This window comes from Fundulus heteroclitus, chromosome 20 (assembly GCF_011125445.2).
Source record: "Fundulus heteroclitus isolate FHET01 chromosome 20, MU-UCD_Fhet_4.1, whole genome shotgun sequence".
NCBI lineage: Eukaryota > Metazoa > Chordata > Actinopteri > Cyprinodontiformes > Fundulidae > Fundulus > Fundulus heteroclitus.
In genome coordinates, this window is record NC_046380.1 from 15,719,701 (window position 1) to 15,741,622 (window position 21,922).

The 21,922-nt window shown below is 36.7% G+C and overlaps 1 protein-coding gene across 1 annotated transcript in view; it reads left to right on the forward strand.

Annotated features, from left to right (window-relative positions):
* Window positions 1-9,986: 9,986 nt before the first annotated feature.
* The window catches only part of nckap1l (NCK associated protein 1 like), a 29,529-nt gene continuing 17,593 nt past the window's right edge, over window positions 9,987-21,922 (forward strand). The window contains exons 1-12 of the mRNA XM_036124595.1: window positions 9,987-10,139; window positions 13,352-13,462; window positions 13,566-13,658; window positions 13,846-13,902; window positions 14,935-15,077; window positions 16,145-16,235; window positions 16,562-16,699; window positions 18,766-18,814; window positions 19,630-19,786; window positions 21,191-21,247; window positions 21,335-21,431; window positions 21,566-21,675. Of these exons, the coding sequence (XP_035980488.1) occupies window positions 10,050-10,139; window positions 13,352-13,462; window positions 13,566-13,658; window positions 13,846-13,902; window positions 14,935-15,077; window positions 16,145-16,235; window positions 16,562-16,699; window positions 18,766-18,814; window positions 19,630-19,786; window positions 21,191-21,247; window positions 21,335-21,431; window positions 21,566-21,675 (1,193 nt within the window). The 5' untranslated portion in view covers window positions 9,987-10,049. The remainder of the gene's footprint in view (window positions 10,140-13,351; window positions 13,463-13,565; window positions 13,659-13,845; window positions 13,903-14,934; window positions 15,078-16,144; window positions 16,236-16,561; window positions 16,700-18,765; window positions 18,815-19,629; window positions 19,787-21,190; window positions 21,248-21,334; window positions 21,432-21,565; window positions 21,676-21,922) is intronic.

Sequence of the window (21,922 nt, forward strand, 5' to 3'; positions counted from 1 at the left end):
TACTAAACATGCTTTCGAGAAGCAATTGTTATAATGTTAATTGTTAATGGTTATAATAGCATTATAAGTATATCATTACACAATGAGAAATATTATTCACAAGTGTACAGAATATGTATAAACATTTTAAAGGAGCTGACTTCTTAAACCCTAGGTCAAACTGTATTAAGATCAGGGTCTGGCAAAAACTAAGATCTCCATCTCAGGCTAGCTTGAGCAATGTTAGATATATAGTTTATATTGTACAATATGAAAAACACTTTGTTTAAATTGGAAAACATCACCACTCTAAAAGTACTATGGAAACATGACTTATAATCTCTGAACATTTTCCTGAAAAATCAAATACAGACTTCAACCTCATAGGAATGTTATGATTGATCTCCAGAAAGGTGCAGAAATAAACCAGTAAAACAGTATTTTAAAAAGATTAGCCAGAACACTAACACAGCAATGTAAGAAACTGATAAAGGTGTACAGAAATCATAACAGAAACCAACAGCAGCAGTGGAGGAGTGGGGGCGTAGTGGTAAGAGCAGGGCGCTGAGTCCTGGGAAGTTTCCAGAGTTACCAGATTCCCTGGTTTGAATCTCACATAATGCCCTCTGGGTCCATGAGCAAGACTCCTAACCCCAAAATGTGCCCTGGGTGCCACACAGGGGCAGTCCACTGTACCATAAGCGATGTGTTAAATGCAGAATACAAATTTTATTGAAATGTACAAAGTTACAATGATAAATAAAGATAATTAGCATTATTATAATATTTAAAGTAGAATAGTTTTTTTTATTTACATATATTATTAAAATATATAATTATGTCACAAAATGGGATGGATTTTATTATTCAGGGTAAAATTAACTTCCATTATATTGAACACTGAAACATGGTGTGCAAATGTTTTCATTCTCTTCAAGTCAAAACGCTGTGGCTTGTGTGCCTCTGTTTCAGTCTGGTAAGGCAGAACAATATTTATCCAACTTATTGTAGTACTACTGGTACAAAAGTGCTGCCTTTTTTATAGCCTTTTGTTTTGTTTTTTGTAGGAAGGCGGGTCGCTCTGCAGCAGCTTTTAGAAAGTCTGGACGCATGCCATGCTGCAGCTATTTCCTTTTGGCTCACCTTTGCTGCTTATGACGAAACATTTTGGCTAACAGGAGGGAAGATGAGAGGAGGGATGAAGGTAGACAGGAACATTTAGCTTTTTATAAAGGAACAAATGCCAAGTGTTACATAAAGCATAGACATTGCACACGGTGGCAGTATATTGCAGACACTATCTCACTTGCAACATTTCAAGTCAGGGACCAAACATACCATCGAGGCAGAATTTCACAATTCTTTCACTTCCTCTGCACCCTTGTCTTCATTTGTCCACAAACACAAAGGAACTGTTATGCCAATATGATGCTTCAAGTGTTCAAATGCAACATTAGCTCTCTGTAAAATCCTCACTTAGCCTTACAAATGATGAAAGTAAATGTGAAAGTAAAGGACAGAAGAAAGACAAACGAAACCAGCTGCTTTTGATTCTGAGCTACCAGCTGAGAGGCGGCTGGGCAGCGGACCTGTTTCTGATGTGGAGCCAAACCGTCTGTGAGCAATTTGCATTCTTTTCACTGAGGGTTTGACAAGTTTTCAAGCAGCTCGTTAAAATAATGAAAGACAATACATCAGCCTCACAGACAAATAACAATAACCGACTCTTTAAGCAGGTTGTTACTTTAATCCAAAGTTGGCGTTCTTGCATATTGTATTTCGGTGTTCTGGCCGTCCAAACATCATCTTGGTCTGCACAGGGAGGCAAGGTAGATAGAGCTGGGGATTGTTCTGCGAGTGAGAAATTGGTACATAAATATAGCTCTAAATATGCATTTGGAAAGTCCAATGTAGAGGGAAAGGACCCACCCTGGCTAAATGAGCCATGACTAGCTTTCAAAGAAAAGGTTCATGGGTAGAAATTAGAAACAATGCTTCAGACATAGTTTAGCTAGGGAAACTGCTGATAGTTGGTTTTACATTTTCTCTGATTGATATTTATTTTTAGCATTTAAAGTAAATGTAAATTAATATCCACCTTTTACACTTTCCAGGAGGTGGGTGCCCATTTTGCCTTTAGAAGTTTCTTAATTCTTTGGGGCATAGATTTAATAAAAGTTGAGAAATATATATGAATATATATATATATATATATATATATATATATATATATATATATATATATAGATATATATATATATATATATATATATATATATTATCATATATATATCATATATATATCATATATATCATATATATATATATCATATATATATATATATATCTATATATTATATATCTATATATATATATATATATATATATATATATATATATATATATATATATATATATATATATATGATTTTGATCCATATTGACATGATAGCATCACACATTTGCAGCAGAGTTCTTTACTGCACATTAAGGATGCAAATCTCCCGTTTCATCACATCCGAGAAAATGTCTTTTTTGGATCATATGAAAAACTCTGGATGCCACTGGTGTACGGAAATGTCATCGTCATGTTCAAGAAACCCACTTAAATAGATTTAATCTTTGCAAGGTACTTCTATTGGAAGTAGCCAGTGGGTACGCTGTGGTCATAGAAGAGTGGAAAAGGTCAGCATAGGCCATGGGGCTTAAACAATGATAACTTGATAAAGGATCTAAAGTGTTCCAAGAAAATATACTCCACACGGTTTCACCACCACAGCTAACCTGACCATTGATACAAAGCAGCATAAATCCATGCTTTAATGTGGTTTGCACAAAGATTATGATGCCACCATCTAGACATTGAAGTGTAAACACATTTCCCATCTATTATTGTCCAACGTTGGTGACCCTGTGTGTGAACTGTAGCCTCACTTCCCTGTTCTATCCTGGCACAAATGGCACTTGATGTTGTCTCCTGCTGCTGCTCATGCTTGAAGGCTGGGTGCATTGTGCATCCAGAGATGTTATTCTGCGTACCTTGGTTGAAACAAGGCATTATTTGAGCCACTGTTGCCTTAAAATCATTTTAAACAAGGTGGCTTATTCTCTTCTGACCTCATATTTTTTGTCCACAAAACTGCCACTCACTGGATATTTTCTCTTTCAGCACCAGCAACCAAACCACATTCAAATTCACTTCAACATTTATTTTTCTTACTTTGTTGATTAGGATTTTTTGCTCTTGTTTTCAAACAGGAAGTGCCATGTTTTAGGTTTATTGTCTCAAAAAAATCCTTAGGGTGACTTATTAAATTTTAATTTAATCAAAGACATGACTTCCTCTGTGTCTATGTTCTTGTGTAGTTCTGTCTTTCTGTCTCTGTACTGTCTGGGTAAAATGTTTCCAGCTTATTTGATCTACAAATTTGTTAGAACTACTAACATTACTAGTTAGTATTGAACCCTACTTAGTTCTAGGTAAACTGCTAGAGATGATCTACATCTCCGTATTGGAAATTAATTAATCATTCCAATCACTGGCAGTCCTTGCTTTGGTGGCACATGAGACTGCACATGAGACTGCTTTAGCTATTTAACAGTTGTTCCAGACCACAAATGACCTACTATATACATTGATAATTGCATTTCAATCCTATATATTTGGTTTGATCTTGTCCATGAAAACAAACCTTATGTCAAAAAGTGTTTTTTTCTGTTAATGTACAGCTCTGCAAACATTAAATTCAGTTTTAAAAAGTAGTGAAATGTGTTTCCCAGAGACATACACTTTTGATATGGTTAGAATATCTTTGTGCAGTTATGAATGCCTATGAATAGGTTGAAAAACCTGTTAAACAACAAGAGTGCCATTACAAAATATTGGTGAAGAGTGTTTGTTTTAACAATCTTGTTGCAGTTTTCCTTACTGGGCAACAAAAGATAAGTAATACTCATGGTTATTTGAACTTGTTGAATCACTCATCAAATACATTCCAGTTTTCATAGAAGCAGTAAAAAAACAGAAATATACCACTGTATGTTGTCACAGCTTGTCAGTAGCTAAGTGTTTTTTTTCTGGAGGTATTACATTTATTATCCTCCTCCACCCCTCTCCGTTCTGTCTCTGTGCCATGTCCCAACGTGCCAAAAAAGAATGTCGACTCTTTCATGTCCTCTAAAGGTTTTAACACTTAGATGTGTAAGAAGATGCAGTATTCTGTGTCACAGCCAAAGGCAAAATCTACTTGGGTTTTATCAAAAGAGAGTCCATCTCCATGCCAGACATGGAGAAAGTTGTGAATAGTCTGAATGGGGTGTTTATACGTAAACAATGCTAGAGTTGGCCAAGTATTTCATAAGCCCCGTTCAGATTGTAGTTTGGCAATAAACACACAACCATGAAACCCCTTTTGCATATCATTTTATTCCGTCCCATCATTTCTGTTGAACTGGTGAGATTGTTGGTCTGTCTGTGTTTTTGGAACATGTAGCTGGGATTGTTAGGTGAAAGGGTTCCATTGTCGCTGCATGCATGCTCGGAATGAGGGATTGCTGCACAGCCAAATGATGATGCAGACACCCACTACACACTTTTTGTGAATGCTGCTTGTTAGTCACTCAATGTAATCTGCTGGGTTTGCTTAGATAGAAAACTTTTTGACCAATCTGTCTGTATGATTTGATTAAAGTGCCTTGAGATGACCTCTGTTGTAAATTGGCATTATAGAAATCAAAACGAGTTGAATTACATTTAATTGTGCAACTGAGAGGAGAATTCAAATAACTTTTAGCTAAACAATATGCAAAAGATGAATATCACTTTATTTAGATCTATAATCACTTTATTTGGATCTATAGTTACACACACACACACACACACACACACACACACACACACACACACACACACACACATATATATATATATATATATATATATATATATATATATATATATATATATATATAAATAAAAATTAATAAAAATAAATGTTTGTATATCTGGAACGTGTAACAAAAGTAATTTCCCTCTGGGATTATTAAAGTATGTCTGTATGTCTGATTTTGATAATGGTGTTACCCCTATATTGAACTGAGCTCTGTGTCACAATCTTCATGCTGTCTTTTTTTTAAATACAAATGCTTAAAATCCATCCAAATTCTGCACCATTATCAACATGCTAATCATTTGCAATATATTCAACTTATCAATGCTATGGACTATGGAAGAGGATGAAGGCGTGCAGCGTACCCCGAATCAAGCTCCCAAATTTCACCAACCAAACAGGAAACGTGAGGCGACTATACAGAATATAGTTCTGGTGAATTTGAAAATAAAATCACTCCACCATTTTACGCTAACTTGACTAGTGGAAACATGACGGAGACACAGAAACCTGAGGAAACAGAGGAGCTTTTGGAGGATGAGATATTTATACGCACTGATAATGGGTTTTATTAGAAAAGAAAAAACCCTCAAATTATAGCTGTTTTTTAATCATCTATGAGGGATAGCTACTGAAGGGATCATATGAATTTCTGTTCTCATGAACCCCGTTCCCGCAGCTGAAGTCACAGCTAGCCGCTGTTTCACTAGGGGCAATGCGAGTTGGGGTTTGTGGCATATTGGAAATGGATCAGGGCCACAACCCGCACTGTAGTCAGTGTGAGCCCTGAGTCACACCGAATACAGTGCAGACACTGTCACGGCACCGTAAATTCCCAAAAAATTTAATATTAACGTGTCCACTCACATCAGCCATGTACGATTGCAGGTCCGGTTAACGGAGGCCATGTGGTGTTGCAATGGTGTTGTTTCTGTGTTAGGCCATCCTTTTGACCAGAGGCTGCTTTTGTTTTCCTGATGCATAACTGGTCACAGTCCTTCTGGCACTTAACAGCATACACAACATAACTCTGATTGTGCCGAGGGACTGGATCTTTGGGGTTTTAACCCTAATGTGTTTTGGGGTTTGAAAGCCAATGGCACATCTTGCTTAGATAATTCATTGTAGGTTTTCCAGAAAAACTTCACAGGGTGAGAGCTTTAGGTAGAGCCAGAACTCAATGGAGAAACCTCAAACCCCCTCTGGCGTTGGAACAACTTAGGTTATTTTTGCACTCTGGTGTCTAGTGTCCTTCGGATGTACCTTATATATTAAGCTAACTTCATGCTTGTCTTCAAGATTTTTGTCCTCTTTGCTCTACCACCTCTGTCCAAATGTAGTTATGTTGTCCTGATATGCTGTAAAGCACTTTGGATTGCCTTGTTTATGAATGGTTCTGCATAGAAAACTTGCCCAGCCTTGCCTTATTTGTTGCTTGAGAAAAAAACCTTGCAAATACCAATCCCAAAGTTTCAAAACAGTTGTCTAGCCTTTATTAATATCTGCTTGTGTTCTGATCTCAAGGCTTCTCTAGATGTTTGAGAAATTGTCAATGGAACATTGTAAAAAAGTGTTTCTGAACACCAACTATAGCTTTAAAACAGCAGTGATACAAATCAACCACAACTACAAAAAGACTTGGCATGGCATGGCATGAACAAAACATAATTCCCCCATAAGAAGTGAATAGAACTGACCAGAATAAATTTGGCTAGGTGATATGAAAACAAGGAGAGTGATAGGGATAAACAGGTGAACTGAATGACACTAATTATGGTGGCATGCTAGGAACAAAAAACATGACTAGAACTTGACAAAATCTAACGAAGAATACAAGCACAAGACTCCAAGTAAAAATGAACACAAGAACAAACTAGGAAACTAAATGTGAAGAACTACATAAACACAGAACAAACATCTAACAAATCTAAACATAGAACATCTAATAAATATAAGCGTAAAGAAGTAAAAATATGGCAAAACTAATAACTGAGTATAGCAAGACCTATTGAACATAATATAGGACAAGAAAAACATGAATCTAAATCAAAACCATAACCAGAGACCTCCAAGTCATGACACAGTTATTTATTTGACACCACTTAATGCTGGCCTTCAGAAAACGTCATTAGGAAAATGACTTAAAATGTCTTCTTCACTCGCCACAAAATTCCTACTGAAGTTACTGGAGTCCTGTGGGGGAAGCAGGAAACAACACTTGGATGTGGAATAACTTTGGGACTCTGTCGTTTACATGATAAAGTCTTTTTTTTTTGTCTGAGTACTTTAGAACAGGACTTACCATTACAGAGAAAAGGTATTCAAACCCTTACAGCTTACATCTGTTTTTTTTTTTTCATGTCTGAATGATGCAGATCATTAAACAAATGGTTGCATCAGGCAAACATAATCTACGTAAACTTGAGTTTTGAATGATGTTTTCATTTATTAAGGCAAAGAAGTTCTGCAAACCAGCATGGCCTGTGAAAAAAAGTAAGTGTACACCTGCTGTGCCATCCTTGGCTACAACAGGCGTTTGGAAAAGCCGGCAGTGACTATCTTACATTGCTTTGGAGAAATTTTGAACGTATTTTTGCAGTATTATTGTATTTCAGTCATGTTGGAAGGTTTATGAGCAGGATCAGCCTGTTTTGTCATAGTGTCATAATGAGTAATGACAATATATTGAAGGTGATAACAAAAGTTACGGACAAGACAATGGCAAAAACCAGAAACAAAGGGAGCATACCGGAGGTTCTGAGAAGGACTGAGGGAAAAACTGCAGTATAAATATGAGAGGAGAACAGAGAGGTGAAAGTAATTAGCTTAGGTGGATGAAATGACAGATATGAGCTGAAGGAGAGGGAGAGCAATGAGGTAGGTAGGAAAACAGAACCTAACAATGATATAAACATCACAATGAAATAAACAGACACTGACAAAATCAACTCACTAACAGAACTGAAGACAAGCAGGAAAATAGAAATCTAACCGAAACAAGAACTAACTAAATCCATAATGGGCAGAATATTGAATAATGAAAGGAAAGGAAAGGAGGGAGGAAGATTATCTACAGACAAATAAACAATACTAAAATTGTGAAAGACTGACAAGATTGCATGATACCATGGAACCTAAACTATCAATAAGCAAAACACCTGGGGAACGTGATGCGTTTAAGCTCATCCCGCAGCATTTCAATTGTATTTAAGATCAGACTTTGGTTAGGCCACTTCAGTACCTTCATTATGTTTCATTCATTTAGTTTTGTGAGCCATTTAGAGGGTGACTTGGTGGTGTGTGCTGGATTATTGCTGCACCTTTTAGGAAGGTTTATGCTTCAATCGGTTACAAGTCGCCCATGTCCTGAAGAAACTCCACCATGACCCGTGTTTAACTGTCTGTATGTCATTTTTTTTCTGAAATGCTCCGTCAGATGCTCCGTTAGATTTCTTGTCAGTCCACAGAATATTTCCCCAAAAGTTTTGGACACCATCAAGATGTGTTTGATAAATGTGAAACAGGCTTTTGTGATATTTTTTGATCAGCAGTGGTTTTGGCCTTGGAATTCCCCTATTGATACAGTTTTTACCCCGTCTCTTCTGCTTGCATCATGAAATCTTAACTGAGGCTACTGAGATCTACAATGCTTCAGATGCTGTTGTGGATTGTTTTCTGACCTCCTGCATAATGCACTCTTGGAGTAAATTGGGTATCCCCACCCCTGCTGGGAAGGTTCACCATTGTTCTATGGTTTTTCATTTTATTGATAATGCCTTTGGTTTGTTAGATTCCCAAAGCTTTAGATAGCGCTCTGTAACCTGTTCCAAACTCGTGGATGTCAATTACTTTATTTGTTTTTGATCTTCCTTAGATCGGGGGTTGTTGTGTTGCGTCTTGAGATATGTTAATCAATTTCATGTAAGTGATGTTCTCAGGTCTGGTAACTTTTGGACCTCCATTGTCTACATTTCTCTCAGCTCCGTGTTGGTTTTGATACTTTTTCCAATTTATTGAATGAAATGATTTGAAACCTGATACTTGTATTTACCCAGGTTACATGTGTCTAATGTTAACATTTATTTTATGATATTTAAGTGTGTCAAAAACGAACACAGGGAGAAACAGCACTATATACCTCCTTAATTCACTTAGGCTCTCAGGGCACCTTTTTCCACATACCAGAGGATATCAAAAACACTTACTGGATATTAGCTGCCAATCAAAGGATAACCATTGTTAGCAAAACAACATTTTAAGAGATTTAAATTGTTAAAATGCCATGGTAGATCAAATAATGCACTCTATTTTAATTTTTATTTATTTGACTTATATTGACTGAGCCAACCTCATAACACTATAAAGAGCCTTTCTCACATGGTCCATTTGGTTGCTGAAGCAGGAAACTTTATTAAAGTTATTAAACAGCGCCATCTTGTGGTTTAAGAGAAAACATTATTTGTGCTCTGGGACCTGCTTTGATGCAGCTTAATAACGTACCATATCATCAAAAAGGTTAATTACTTTAGTGATTTAGTACAAAACATGTTACTCACATCATATATAGATTCATTACACAGATAGCAAAATATTTGAAATTGTTATTTCTTTCGATTTCAATTAGCTTAGATCTAATGAAAACCCCAAATTCAGTTTCTCAAAAAATTAGAATATTGCCAAAGAGCAAAGAATGATCTGTATTACATGTATGTAATAAAGAAAAATATATGTGCAAGGACTGTACAACATATGCTGTTTATTGTAAAAAAAAAAATATAAAGGGAAGTGTGTGCCTCCAGAAAGAAACACAGCCGAGTAAATTTAGTTTTGAGGAAGCATGACTGTGTGATACATTTACATTGCACCAGTTGATCATTGTACATTTAATCTCCAACACAATAGGAAGTTTTTGACATGTTAGACTTTGTAATACCATTGATCAATAACAGACAATTCTTTAATTATTTTTTAGCAGATTAGTCTGTGTGAGTTTTACATATCGTCCTATGAGCTGCAGTCTTTGAGGTTTTTACACTTTTGGCTCCACCTCCCCCCATCAGTCCCATGTGACTTAGTGACAGGGTGAGGCTCTGAGTGCACTTGTTTCTGTGGGTTCAACTTCTTCATAGAACCAGGAGGCTAGGGCTCAAACAGTGGGAGAAGTTTTGTTTGCCCTGAACCATGGATTACCAACAGAAACTGGCTGAAAAACTCACTATCCTCAATGAGAGAGGAAACGGGGTTTTAATACGGTTGAACTACATTAAAAAGGTAAGGAAGACTTGATGGGCATGTGGTACAAAGAGCAAAGACAAGAAATAAGGAACTCCCTATATTTACACTTATTTGTTTAATAACTACAATAAATGTACTTTAATTAAGTATTTTATTAGAAATTAAACTACAAAGTTGCACTACAAAGTAAGGATGGTTAATGACTTGAACATCACTGTTATTCAGTGGTAGCTTACAAATGTTTAGTTTCACTTCTTTTTGGATTTTTACAAAACTGTTATTGGTTTAGTTACAACTATTTATTTCCGAAACAAATGGAATGTATGTAGATTCTTATTTTTTGGGCATATTACTTATTATAGTGAAACAGAGTAGAGTCTATAGCATGTATTTGAACAGTCATGTTAAACACTACATAACTTTTTGAATGCACTCGGATCTGGCACTATGACCAAATTCTAAAAAGGTGAACGAAGACAAGTTTTCTGCTGTTTCGTACTAATTCCTGCTTGCTAGCTTCGAACTGTGGGCAGTACAGTTTCCAAACTGCAAGTGAGCTTCTTTCTTCAAAAAGGAAGTGCAAACAGGAAGTCAGTGGTGTCTGTCATCTGAAATTTCAGTTATTCTGGGCTGCAAGTGATGACACCCACAGATCAGTTTGACAGAAACAAAGACACAAAATAAAGTAAAATGTAATTAGAATTAATACACTTTTCTTTAAAATGTAAAGGATTGTTGAATGTTCTGTTTAAGAGGCCTACTTTTAAATGTTTTTAAAGAGCGGGTCTAAATAATACTCGTGCCTTATTTGCCACGGTCGACAGGTCAACAAACCCTCCTGCGTCCGTGGCTTCTGAACTCCGTTCCACCAGAGCCTGCAATGAATTTACGAACTTCTTTACTGAGAGAATCCAAAAAATTAGAGAGGCAGTCTCTACATCCATATTAAGTTCAGAACCAAAGTTGTCTCCAACTAGAACATTTCTGGATCAAATGTACCAATTCAGCCAAATAGACTACAAAAGAGGAAATTGTTTAGCAGCTAAGTTCTTCCTCCTGCCTGCTTGATGTTTTGAGCACAGCTTTCTTTAAGAAAGTTTTGCCTGTCATAGCGTCTGATTTGACTCAGACAATTAACACGTCCCTTCTGTCAGGTGTTTTCCCCCAGTTCCTTAAAACAGCAATTATCACACCGCTATTGAAAAAGAACAATTTGGAAAGACTACTACCTCAAAACTACAGGCCCATCTGAAACCTCCCCTTTATCAATAAGATTATTGAAAAAGCTGTGTTTCAACAATTATACACCATCATAACAAAGGCCAGCCGCTTTGACGTATCCCATTCAGGTTTCTGTGCTCACCACAGTACAGAGACCGCCCTTATCAAGGTGTTTAATGACATCAATATAAATGCAGACTGTGGAAGATTCACAGTGCTGGTATTATTGGACTTCAGTGCAGCATTCAATACTGTTGATCACTCCATTCTGTTACAGCGCCTGGAAAACAGGGTTGGCCATTCTGGTACAGCAACCAACTGGTTTAAATCCTACTTAAAGGACAGGGATTTTTTTGTGTCAGTAGGTAACTTTACATCCAAGATGACAAAAATCAAAGTGTGTTCCCCAAGGGTCCATCCTGAGTCCCCTCCTCTTCAATATCTACATGCTCCCCCTAGCTCAGACAATAAAACACAACATCAGCTACCATAACTATGCAGACGACACACAGCTCTACATCACCATGTCAGCAGGTGACTATGGTCCATTCGGGCACTGAGTAAATGCTTGAAAGAAATCAATGCAGGAATGTGCCAAAATTGTCTTCAATTCAATAAAAACAAAACTGATATTAATAATTTTTGGGCTGATAGAGGAGAGATCAAAAGTTAGCGCACAGCTTCAGTCGCTTCAGCTAGAAACCACAGACCAGGCCCGAAATCTGGGAGTAGTGATGGACTCAGACCTGAACCTCCAAAAGCATCTAAAGACAATTACAAAGTTGGCCTTCTATCACCTGAAGAACATTTCCAGAGTTAAAGTACTAATGCCTCAGCAGGATCTGGAAAAATTAATCCATGCATTTATCTTTAGTAGAATTGATTACTGCAACTGTGTTTTCACAGGTCTGCCTAAAAAGTGGATCAGACAGCTGCAGCTGATCCAGAACGCTGCTGCCCGCGTCCTCACTAAGACTAAGAAAGTAGAGCACATCACCCCAGTTCTAAAGTCCTTCCACTGGCTCCCTGTATCTCAGAGAATAGACTTATACTTCTATTAGTTTATAAATCACTGAATGGCTTAGCACCTAAATACATCACAAACATGTTATCAGAGTATCAATTCCCAGACCACTAAGGTCTTCTGGTTCAAGTCTCTGTATACCCAGAACCAGAACCAAACATGGTGAAGCAGCATTTAGTTCTTAAGGTGTGTTCACACCAATCACAATTCAGGTGTTTTGATCAAGTGATTTACATATTATTCTTTTGTAAAGAGGCATTCAGAAGCAAAGCGAGACATAGGAGGCATTAGATCAATGCAATGAGGCTGAATCAGTGGCCAATTTGTTGTCCAGTTTGTCTTGACGCACTGCTACTATTTCACTGCAATGTACTATCTTCTGTATGTTTTCTTTTCTTATGTTCTGCTCATGTACAGCACTTTGAATTGTCTTGTTAATGGAATGTGCTACACAAATTACCTTGCCTTGACTTTTATGGTGTTATTTCATTGTTTTTGCTTTTATTCTTTATTTATCCATTCATTGTGTGTGTGTGTTTTTTTTGCTTACACTTTTTACCATTGTATCCATATTATACCTATAAAACACTTTAATAGTATTACATAACTAAATATTGATTAATTATACTGCATTTTTCGGATCATGCCTAGTTGTTTACACTATGTGGGATTTGTTTTAGCGTTTAACTTAAGCTTATGCTATTTAATGATCTATTGCCATTTTCAAACATCTCTATTGTAGAAGTGAGAACTATTCACATATTTACAATCATTTTAACAACAATGGAGTTCTTGAAGATCACAATTGTTTTTTAACCTGGGACTAGCATAAGTACGGTTTCCCTTTCTGCTGATGAGGCAGTGATAGTTTTTTTTTTCTTGAAGCTGGTAAAACCTCATTGTTAATGTTGTGATCGCTTGCTGTCATTGCTTATACAATAACTGTAGCGACCTTAAATTATTTATTTAGATAAATTAATTAATTTGTTGCTTTTTGTTTCAGTGTTGTGCAGACCCCAAGCTGCGTCCAGGATTCCTCACTGAAAAAGCGATGGAACCTGCAATCAAATATATCAATAAGAAATTTCCTAATATTGACTTCAGAGGAAGCATTGTAAGTATGGATGGAGCTAATTAATTCAGTCACTTTAGTCTTGACCAGTAATTCTTCTATTTATTTATTTATTTATTTTTTTTCACAATATTCTGTATCACAGCAAAACCTGACCAGCATCCAGCGTCAGAAATCTGAGGTGCTAACAGCCACAGCGAGCTACTACGACTCCTTCGTGGATGTCATAGAGTTCAGGGTGATTATAGTTTTTTCCTCCTCATCTTTTAACCATTGACCCTTCCTCAACATTTTTCCAAAATAAAAAATAGTCACTTTTCTGACATGCTATGAATGCTTTTTAAACAAATGTCACATAGTGAACTATATTGTCAGTACTGTTGTTCCCAAAAAAAAAAAAACAATGCTCTCTGTTAACCTTTCAGGATCATGTTTGTGAACTGCTGAACACAATTGATGCCTGTCAGTGCTTCTTTGATATTGTGAGTACCTGCTGTGATGCTTTGTCAAAAAAACTTGTCATTTTACACATTGATTAAAAAAAGATGTAATTTTTTCCTACTTCTTGGAAATGTTTCAGTGACCACGTTCATTTACTCTTTAATTTTTTTTATCCTGCTCTGTATTCTGTGCTTTTTTGTTACTATGTTTTCATATTAATACAATTAAAAACGGTTTATTTTAAATCGGGACTAGTTTCTAATACCATTGTTACGCCATTGCATATGTCATTCATTTCATAGGAACATTTAATGCAATCGGAAAATAATGTAGCACCATCGTCCTGCTATACATTGACACTGTAGATCACAATTAGGTTACCACATTAATCATGGAGGCAAAGATTTTTTTAATTCTGCTGAATGAGCTCCAGAGCTCATACAGCTCTCAAATCACATGTAGACTGCATTTCCACCACTACTATAGATTGTCGTAACTGAGACTAAAATATTGAATTGTTAAGGAATATTGTAGATGTACTCACTTTCAGGATGCAGATCTATCTATCTATTTATCTATTTATCTTATCTTATCTTATCTTATCTTATCTTATCTTATCTTATCTTATCTTATCTTATCTTATCTTATCTTATGGGAACAAGAAAATTGGAACATTAGATGTTCTGTTATTTCTGTATTATATATTACAAAGAGGAACATCAACCTAAAACTACTCAGTGAGGTCACAACAAAAGTACCTGACACAGTGGAACATTACGCGTCCCACACCATTTATCCCACTACATTTGCACTATTCAGAATGGGAGCACATCAAAATTGACTGATGTACTTTAAAGACGTGACCAAACTTAACTGCCCCTCAAAATCCACCTTGTTTCCTCATGTTTAGACCTTAGTAGAACACAGTTTTCTATATGCCAGCATACATGGTCAGACAGAAAAAAGTGTGATGCCAGCTGAATAATTCACAATGAAGTGTATTTTCTTTCAAATTCATGTAACACAAAATTAATGGATGGATGCACTGAACCATGCTCCCTTTTTGAATTCAGGCTTTCAACTTCGATTTCACCAAAAACTACTTGGATCTGATAACCACCTACGCGTCTGTCTTCATCATGCTCAGTCGAATCGATGACAAGAAGGCCTTGGTAGGAATGTTCAACTGTGCTCATGAGATGACCAATGGGAGCAGGTGAGAAGTGTAGAAGTGCTCAATTGATCCTAGAATCCCATCCATTAACCTGCCTTACTTCTCATGGGTTGTTTGTACCAGCAGGGGTTTTAGGCTTCTTTTCACACTTGAAATTAATTGAATGTGAAGGGGTGAACCAATAATGTTGAGGTAGTGCAGCAGAAATAAAGTATTCTAGAAATAAGCTATGATATATTTTTAATAAGATAATAATAATTTGGATTTCAGCCTTCAGCTTCATGATTGCTTAAGACAAACGAGGAGTGGTTGTAACTTTGCCTCATGTAAGCATCACTGAGTCATTGAACAAAATTAATCTCCATGAAAACACAGTCAGTGAAGTGGTGGGAGAGCTGTTTTGCATTAATCCTATCACCTACAATTTAGTTTTAACTAAACTGCATTGTTGTATAAGCCCCACAAATATATAATGTAAAGCATTTCATAAGTCAACAGCATTTAAGAGAATCTAGATTTTGTTTAAAGTGAATGAAAGATCTTCAGCTGTATGTTGGTCTCTGACATTAATCCCATGCTTTAAATCTGTAACCACTTATTCAAAATACACATTGATTGACTTGACAGAAACCGGAGGAAGTCAAATGTATCAGACAACATGCAAACTTTGTGAAGAAATGAGGCAGCTTATTTATTTTGCCAATATAAATGGATCCAAACAAAGATACCTCACAGGTCTGTTACAATACATTGTTGAGAACCGGGTGATATTTCAGGTTGTTTGGTATTTCCAGTTTGAAGGAAATACGTTTTTACACAACTAAACATTGAGTTACTTCGTAACTTCAGAAATGGATACCAAACACAAAGAGCATGCTGTTTAGACTTGTTTACACTTTAAGACCTTGTAAAGTTAAACCCTCTCAGCTCCTAAAGTTGTCATATACCTGTATAACATAAATGTTATGTAAATTAATTAAAAAAATCTATAATCTCCAGGTGTATTGCTCTTCTGTTACACCATCACGAGTGAGAGTGAGCTAACTTTTTTTTTCTTTTAATCTACTGGGAATCCACTGCATTTTTGTGTGCCACAACCAAACCTGCAGTGACCCCACGTACCCCCGGCTTGGACAGATGTTTCTGGAGTACGACCACCCATGGAAAAAACTAACTGAGGAGTTTGGGCCTCACACCAGGGTAAATTCAGTTTACAGTTATTTGGTTTCTGAATGATCAAATAATGCATAAAATTGTTCTGATTGCGCCCAATGGTTCTATACTATAACCTTTTTCTTCTTGATTAGTCAATTACAGTGAACCTGTTAACACATGGGATTACCTGCTTTAGTCTTAAAATTAAGCTATTTGCCTGTTTTAAGTTCCATTTTATCATACTTCAAATTTCGCATGATTTAATCCTTTCATGAAACGTGTCTTTTTTGTGTTAAATAATAGATCAAATTCAAGATATTGATGTTGTTGTTTTCCTCTGATTGCTCTTTTCTCCTCTGCCCCACCGTCAGTCTGTGACAGCAGCGTTGCTTTCACTGAAGATGGTCTACCCTCGCAGGAACCTGCCTGCAGAGCAGTGGAGGAGCGCCCAGCTCCTTAGCCTGCTCAGCACTCCAGCTTCCATGCTGGACCCAGCCTGTTGCGAAACTGTGAGCCCACCTTCCTGTTACTTGTTCCTGTTTACTGCTTCCACTGTCTCAGCTAAACTGGTTGTTGGCAAAGTTTTTCTCGGCTCTCTGGAGGTGTTGCATATCTTTTTGCTTGTTTTATTTTTGTTTACCATCTCATTGCTTTTCACCATCCTTAAAAATAGTACAGAATAAGATTGGGTCTTTGTAAGCAAACAAAAAAAACTCACTGCTAAAAATCAAGGTATAAGATAAGCATGGTGCACATAGTTAAAAAAAGAGTTTTAAAAAGGAGTTGCATTTGTTAAAAATGACACCCTGCATGTTATTCAAACATATTTGACACATGGCTAATTAACAGAGTTTAACCATAGAGAAAAAGTAATGTAGGTAGGCAATCCAAATTCAAATAAAAGGCCTTTAACATCTTGTGAGAGGTAAATTAAGACATCTCCCATTTATTCCCACTTCAAATGAAAGACGGGTGAATCGCATCAGGGACACAAGATTGAAATCAGATTCAGCTTCTTCGCCAAGGTTGTCCACACAAGCAAGGGATTTAACTTGGTTTTCACACACTCAGTGTGAAGAGAATTATAAAATAGAATATAATTACCTTTATTGTCCTACTGATATGTTAATTAATCTGTAAATACTTTATAACTCATTCATAACTGTTTATTGTGCATTAACTAAGGGTGAGCAAGAGACAAAACTGAGCGGTTTGTGTTTACAAGGTTGTAACTTAGTCTGAAATGTTTATATAAGCGACTCTAAATGAAATATATAATTGAACAGATTTTGGTCATTAGCGTGAAAGAAACCGGTCAGTTTTGTCTCTTGAGGCCCAGTTCCACTGGCTGGTAATGGCAGCACACAGCTCCGCTCACTTTTGTGTGTTTGTGGGGACGTTTCTTCCAGGGCCAGCTCAGATCCATGTGAGTAAGGCCAAACCGCATTGACTCGAGACGAGTTTAGAGTGAACACACTTCTTTTCAGTGATTGGCCATGGAGCCAGGAGAAAATAGGTTTTCTCCTAGAAAGTCCAGGAAAACTGAAGAGCAACACATAAATATTAAAGACCACTATGAACAGAGTGGGTCGAACCGAGATCCAATTTTAATATTTTCAAACCATGAACCTTTACCAAGATGAGCTATATCATATTCGTAGATTCATCAAGGCTTTCTCTCATTTTACACAGAAAGCAGTTAAGTTTTGTCTCTGAAGTGTCTATCCATCCACCTCATGCGGTACAAGGCAGCAGCTCTCTGTCTTTCACTGCTGCCCGCCCATCATTCTATATAAAGCATCTGGGGGGAGCATTGAGGTGCTTTCACAGAGGTGACCACTGAAAGGAGCTGAAAAATGGTCAAGCCTCACCCTCCCTCCGCTGGCAGAGCAGCCTGCAGCCTGGTAGTAAGCGGGTAGTAATCAAAGCGATAAAACCACTGCAGTTAAAATCTTTTAAACTATTAATGTCTTCTCCTCGCCATGGCTGAGGCAAAAGTTCTAATGAAGCTTTAAATATTTACTGTGTCTGAAATCCCCTGGTCATACACTGATAAGCAACTATTAATAAGACATTTTAGGAAAAGAGCCTCAAGCCTAATTTGAAGCAAGTGTCAGCTTTTAGGAATACTTTGTTGATGACCACATTACCGCTGTAAAATCTACAGGAAATTAAATATTTCATCAAAAGAGGTGCTTAAAGAAAATGTGAGACCAGCTGCCAAAAAATAAAGCTGAGGCAGGAATGGACCCAGCAAAATGACAATGACCCCAAACATTCCGGTGAATCCTTGGTGGACATGCTAAAAACTAAGAGAAGGAAATCACTTGCCTAAATTAAAGCTCAGAATTTGATGTCATTAATGGTGCTGTTAGGGTTGATGCAACATGTACATGTAAGAAACACCTCCAACATCTCACAGGAACTGGGGCAAAATGTCCTCGAGTTCAGAAAGTGGCTGATGGTCATAGGAAGCAGTTCAAAACATCACATGACAGCCTACTTTCTATTTGTTACTCTGAAAGAAGGAATGTTAAAGTGTGTTGCTTCTTAATGAGCTTGTCATCCTCCACAGATGGCCTGTGAATACCTGTCTATGGACATAATGGAGCGCTGGATCGTCAGTAAGTCATTGTTGAAGTCTGAATAGACACAAATATCAGTGATGACAGTAACTGCAGACACTAACATTTGTTATACGTACAAAACATGTCAGCATGACATGCATGACACAGGTTTGAATAGGTTACAAATTAGGATTAATTAACTTTAGGAAATATGGGCAAGACCCACAGAAAATAAAGCTTATGCAAAGCGGTTTTCTTGCAATATTTTATTTCCAAAATTAGATTTATACCATCCAGTAGAATTCCACAACTATAAATCAAATTTATAAAAGCTTTCAAGAGGGTTTCAAATTTAATCCATTATTTGTCCATTGTTATAATGGATTTACATCAAATAAGAATACATTTAGATATATTTATGATTGTTACAATGGATTTACAGCAAATAAGAATACATTTAGATTTATTTATGACTAGAAACTCACCGTAAATAAAGACTTACAGAAAAATTTAAATGGCATTTAGAAAAATGCTTAGCCAGCCAAAAATAAAAGGCATTCTTGAGTACAAATTACAGAAGTATTGCAATCGTAGCTGATTGTTTTCCCATAAAGATCAAACTGGGCAAGACTGCACAGTGTTTTTTGCAATTATTAAAACTATTTAGATTATGATTTTATTCTTGTTGCTACTATTAGTGAGAACATGTCAAAATTGGTAATTATTAAAAATCTCAACACTAGTGAAAGGAAGTGAGGAGGGAAACCAGAGAAGTGAGAGAGAAGGAAGAAATTGATATGTACAGCATTTTCAACATTTAAGAGTTATGTAATACCAAACGTAGATGACCTTTACTGATGTTTCTTTTTTAGTTGGCTTCCTGCTGTGCCACAACAGTCTCAATACAAACCAGGCTTCCCAGGAGCTTTGGAAGATGGCTCTGCGGAGCGGCCTCTACCTCAACCTCACCAGAGATGAAGTCCTCAACATACACAAAGTCTCTGAGGACCTCTTTGATGGCATAAAAGGGTACAACGTCCTCACTGAGGCACTGATTCTCTTAATATCAGTCCACAGAAAGCCCTGAAAAAATTTATAGATAATGTGTTCAGGACAATCCCATTTACGAAATCAGGGCAAAAACAGAGGATGATTAAAGTGTAGTTTTCTCATCTTCTTTTCAGCTTCTTGATACTTGCTTTGATTAGTGGCGCCACCAAGAGGGACTAGACTTATGTGCAGAGTTTTTTTTTTTTTTTTTTTTAGGAGACTTTTTCTCTTTTCATTTAAATGTTTTTATTTGTTTATTTCAAACATAATAAAAGAGCAAAAAGAAGCAAAAAAAAAAAAAAATAACATGTTTAATCAACACAGGTTTCACACTGTTCACAGATTACTGGCTCATTGCTGAAATAGGGTAGGATGAAGTACGGTATATCAACTAATTAAATCTTACCCTACTACTTCAAATCCAGATTCCTTTTCTAATCGCTTTCATGGATCCAACAGTAGCAATTAAGCATTTTAGTTGTGTTTAAACATTTAACATTTATCTTTAACTATGACGAGGAGATTTATTATGGACATTCTTGTACTCCTACGCTGAGACTATTCCACAGCTTCCCTCAACAAATAAATACATAAAATGCTTTCATAGTTTAAACACTGAGAATGTTAAGATAATTTTTTTCTTCTGATAAGATAATACCCTCCATCGCTGTCTGGAGTATCTTCTTTATATTTCAGCACAGCACGTTGTGTCTTACTTTGTACATCATTTGTGCGGAACAAGCCACAGCCTGCCGCCATTCATTTAAAATACTTAATCCATCAGTCGCTCCAGACACATTACACATGGCAACGATTTTATAAAAGTTTTGCACATCCTGTCATGACTTTGCTGTTTTAATGTGCCATCCCAAGGGACCCCCCCCCCCCCCCCCCCCCTCCATCTGACCACCCTTTGAAATCTTTGACTGAAGTATTTAAAAAGTACTTTGTACTTATCTGTTTTTTTTAGATAATAGCAACAAACTTAATACTTTTTTTTTTTTAATTCATGTGACGCACTAAGCTCATTCATTTTTATTCACTCCTCCCACATTGACAGCTTTGGCATATAGAAAGATTACATTTTGGGAATGAAGAAAATGTAAGATGACAAGCAATTATAAATAGTTCTCTTCACAGGAAACGTGTGACATGATTTATAGTTTGATGATGACAGTATTTTATAGATTAGAGTCCAGGACTGCATTACTTCCACATTAAACTTCTCATTATATTATAAAATAAAGACTAATGCTTCAACTAAATTAATGTTTTAAGAGCCGGGAATAGATCTAAGACTCGGACACCTTCTGAGTAATCTCAGTCATCCATCTATTAGACAATAAATATGTTTGTTACTGCTTCCTTCTTTTTCTTGATCAGATACAGCAAGCGCATTGCAGACATCAAGGAGTGTCGTGAATACGTTCTGGCCAACTGGTAAAATATATGTTGCTCTTTGGGTTTTTGAAACAATTCGGTGCCATGAGTTCGCTCTTAATGATTTGTTTTATTTTCTGTTATCAGTGGAGCTATACACAGAGAGAGGAGGCATTTTCTGCGAGTAGCGCTGAAGGAATTATTCAAAGTTCTGGAAGATGAACCTGGACTTCTTGGACCAAAGGTGGGAAATGTTTGAGAAGCTGGAGGACTAAACTGTTTACTTTAGCTGATCCAGTTTCCATCCAGAAAAAAAAAAAGTTGATCTTTCCTAATAGTCTCTTTTTTTCTGCTCTTGGGTCCAATTTAATCCCAAAGGCCCTATTTGTCATGATGGCTTTGTCATTTTCCCGTGACGAGGTCCTGTGGCTTGTCAGACACTCAGAGAACATGCCAAAGATGAAGACTCTAGACGACTACAACGACAAGTAGGTACTCAGGAAGTTAACCCTTGTTTGCCTCAATTACATGCTGGCAGCCATGAACTTATGTTTTGTCTCACAGAAAGCCCCGTCACTGGAGTAAATGAGGCCTAACTATCTATAAACCTCTTTTAATTATTTGATTTTCATGAACCCTCAGTAAGAGCAGCAGCTGATTATCATTATCTCAAACAGTGTAGATGAGACTGAATGACGCCGTGAAAGCATTACGGGTTAGGATCCTGAGTCTGAG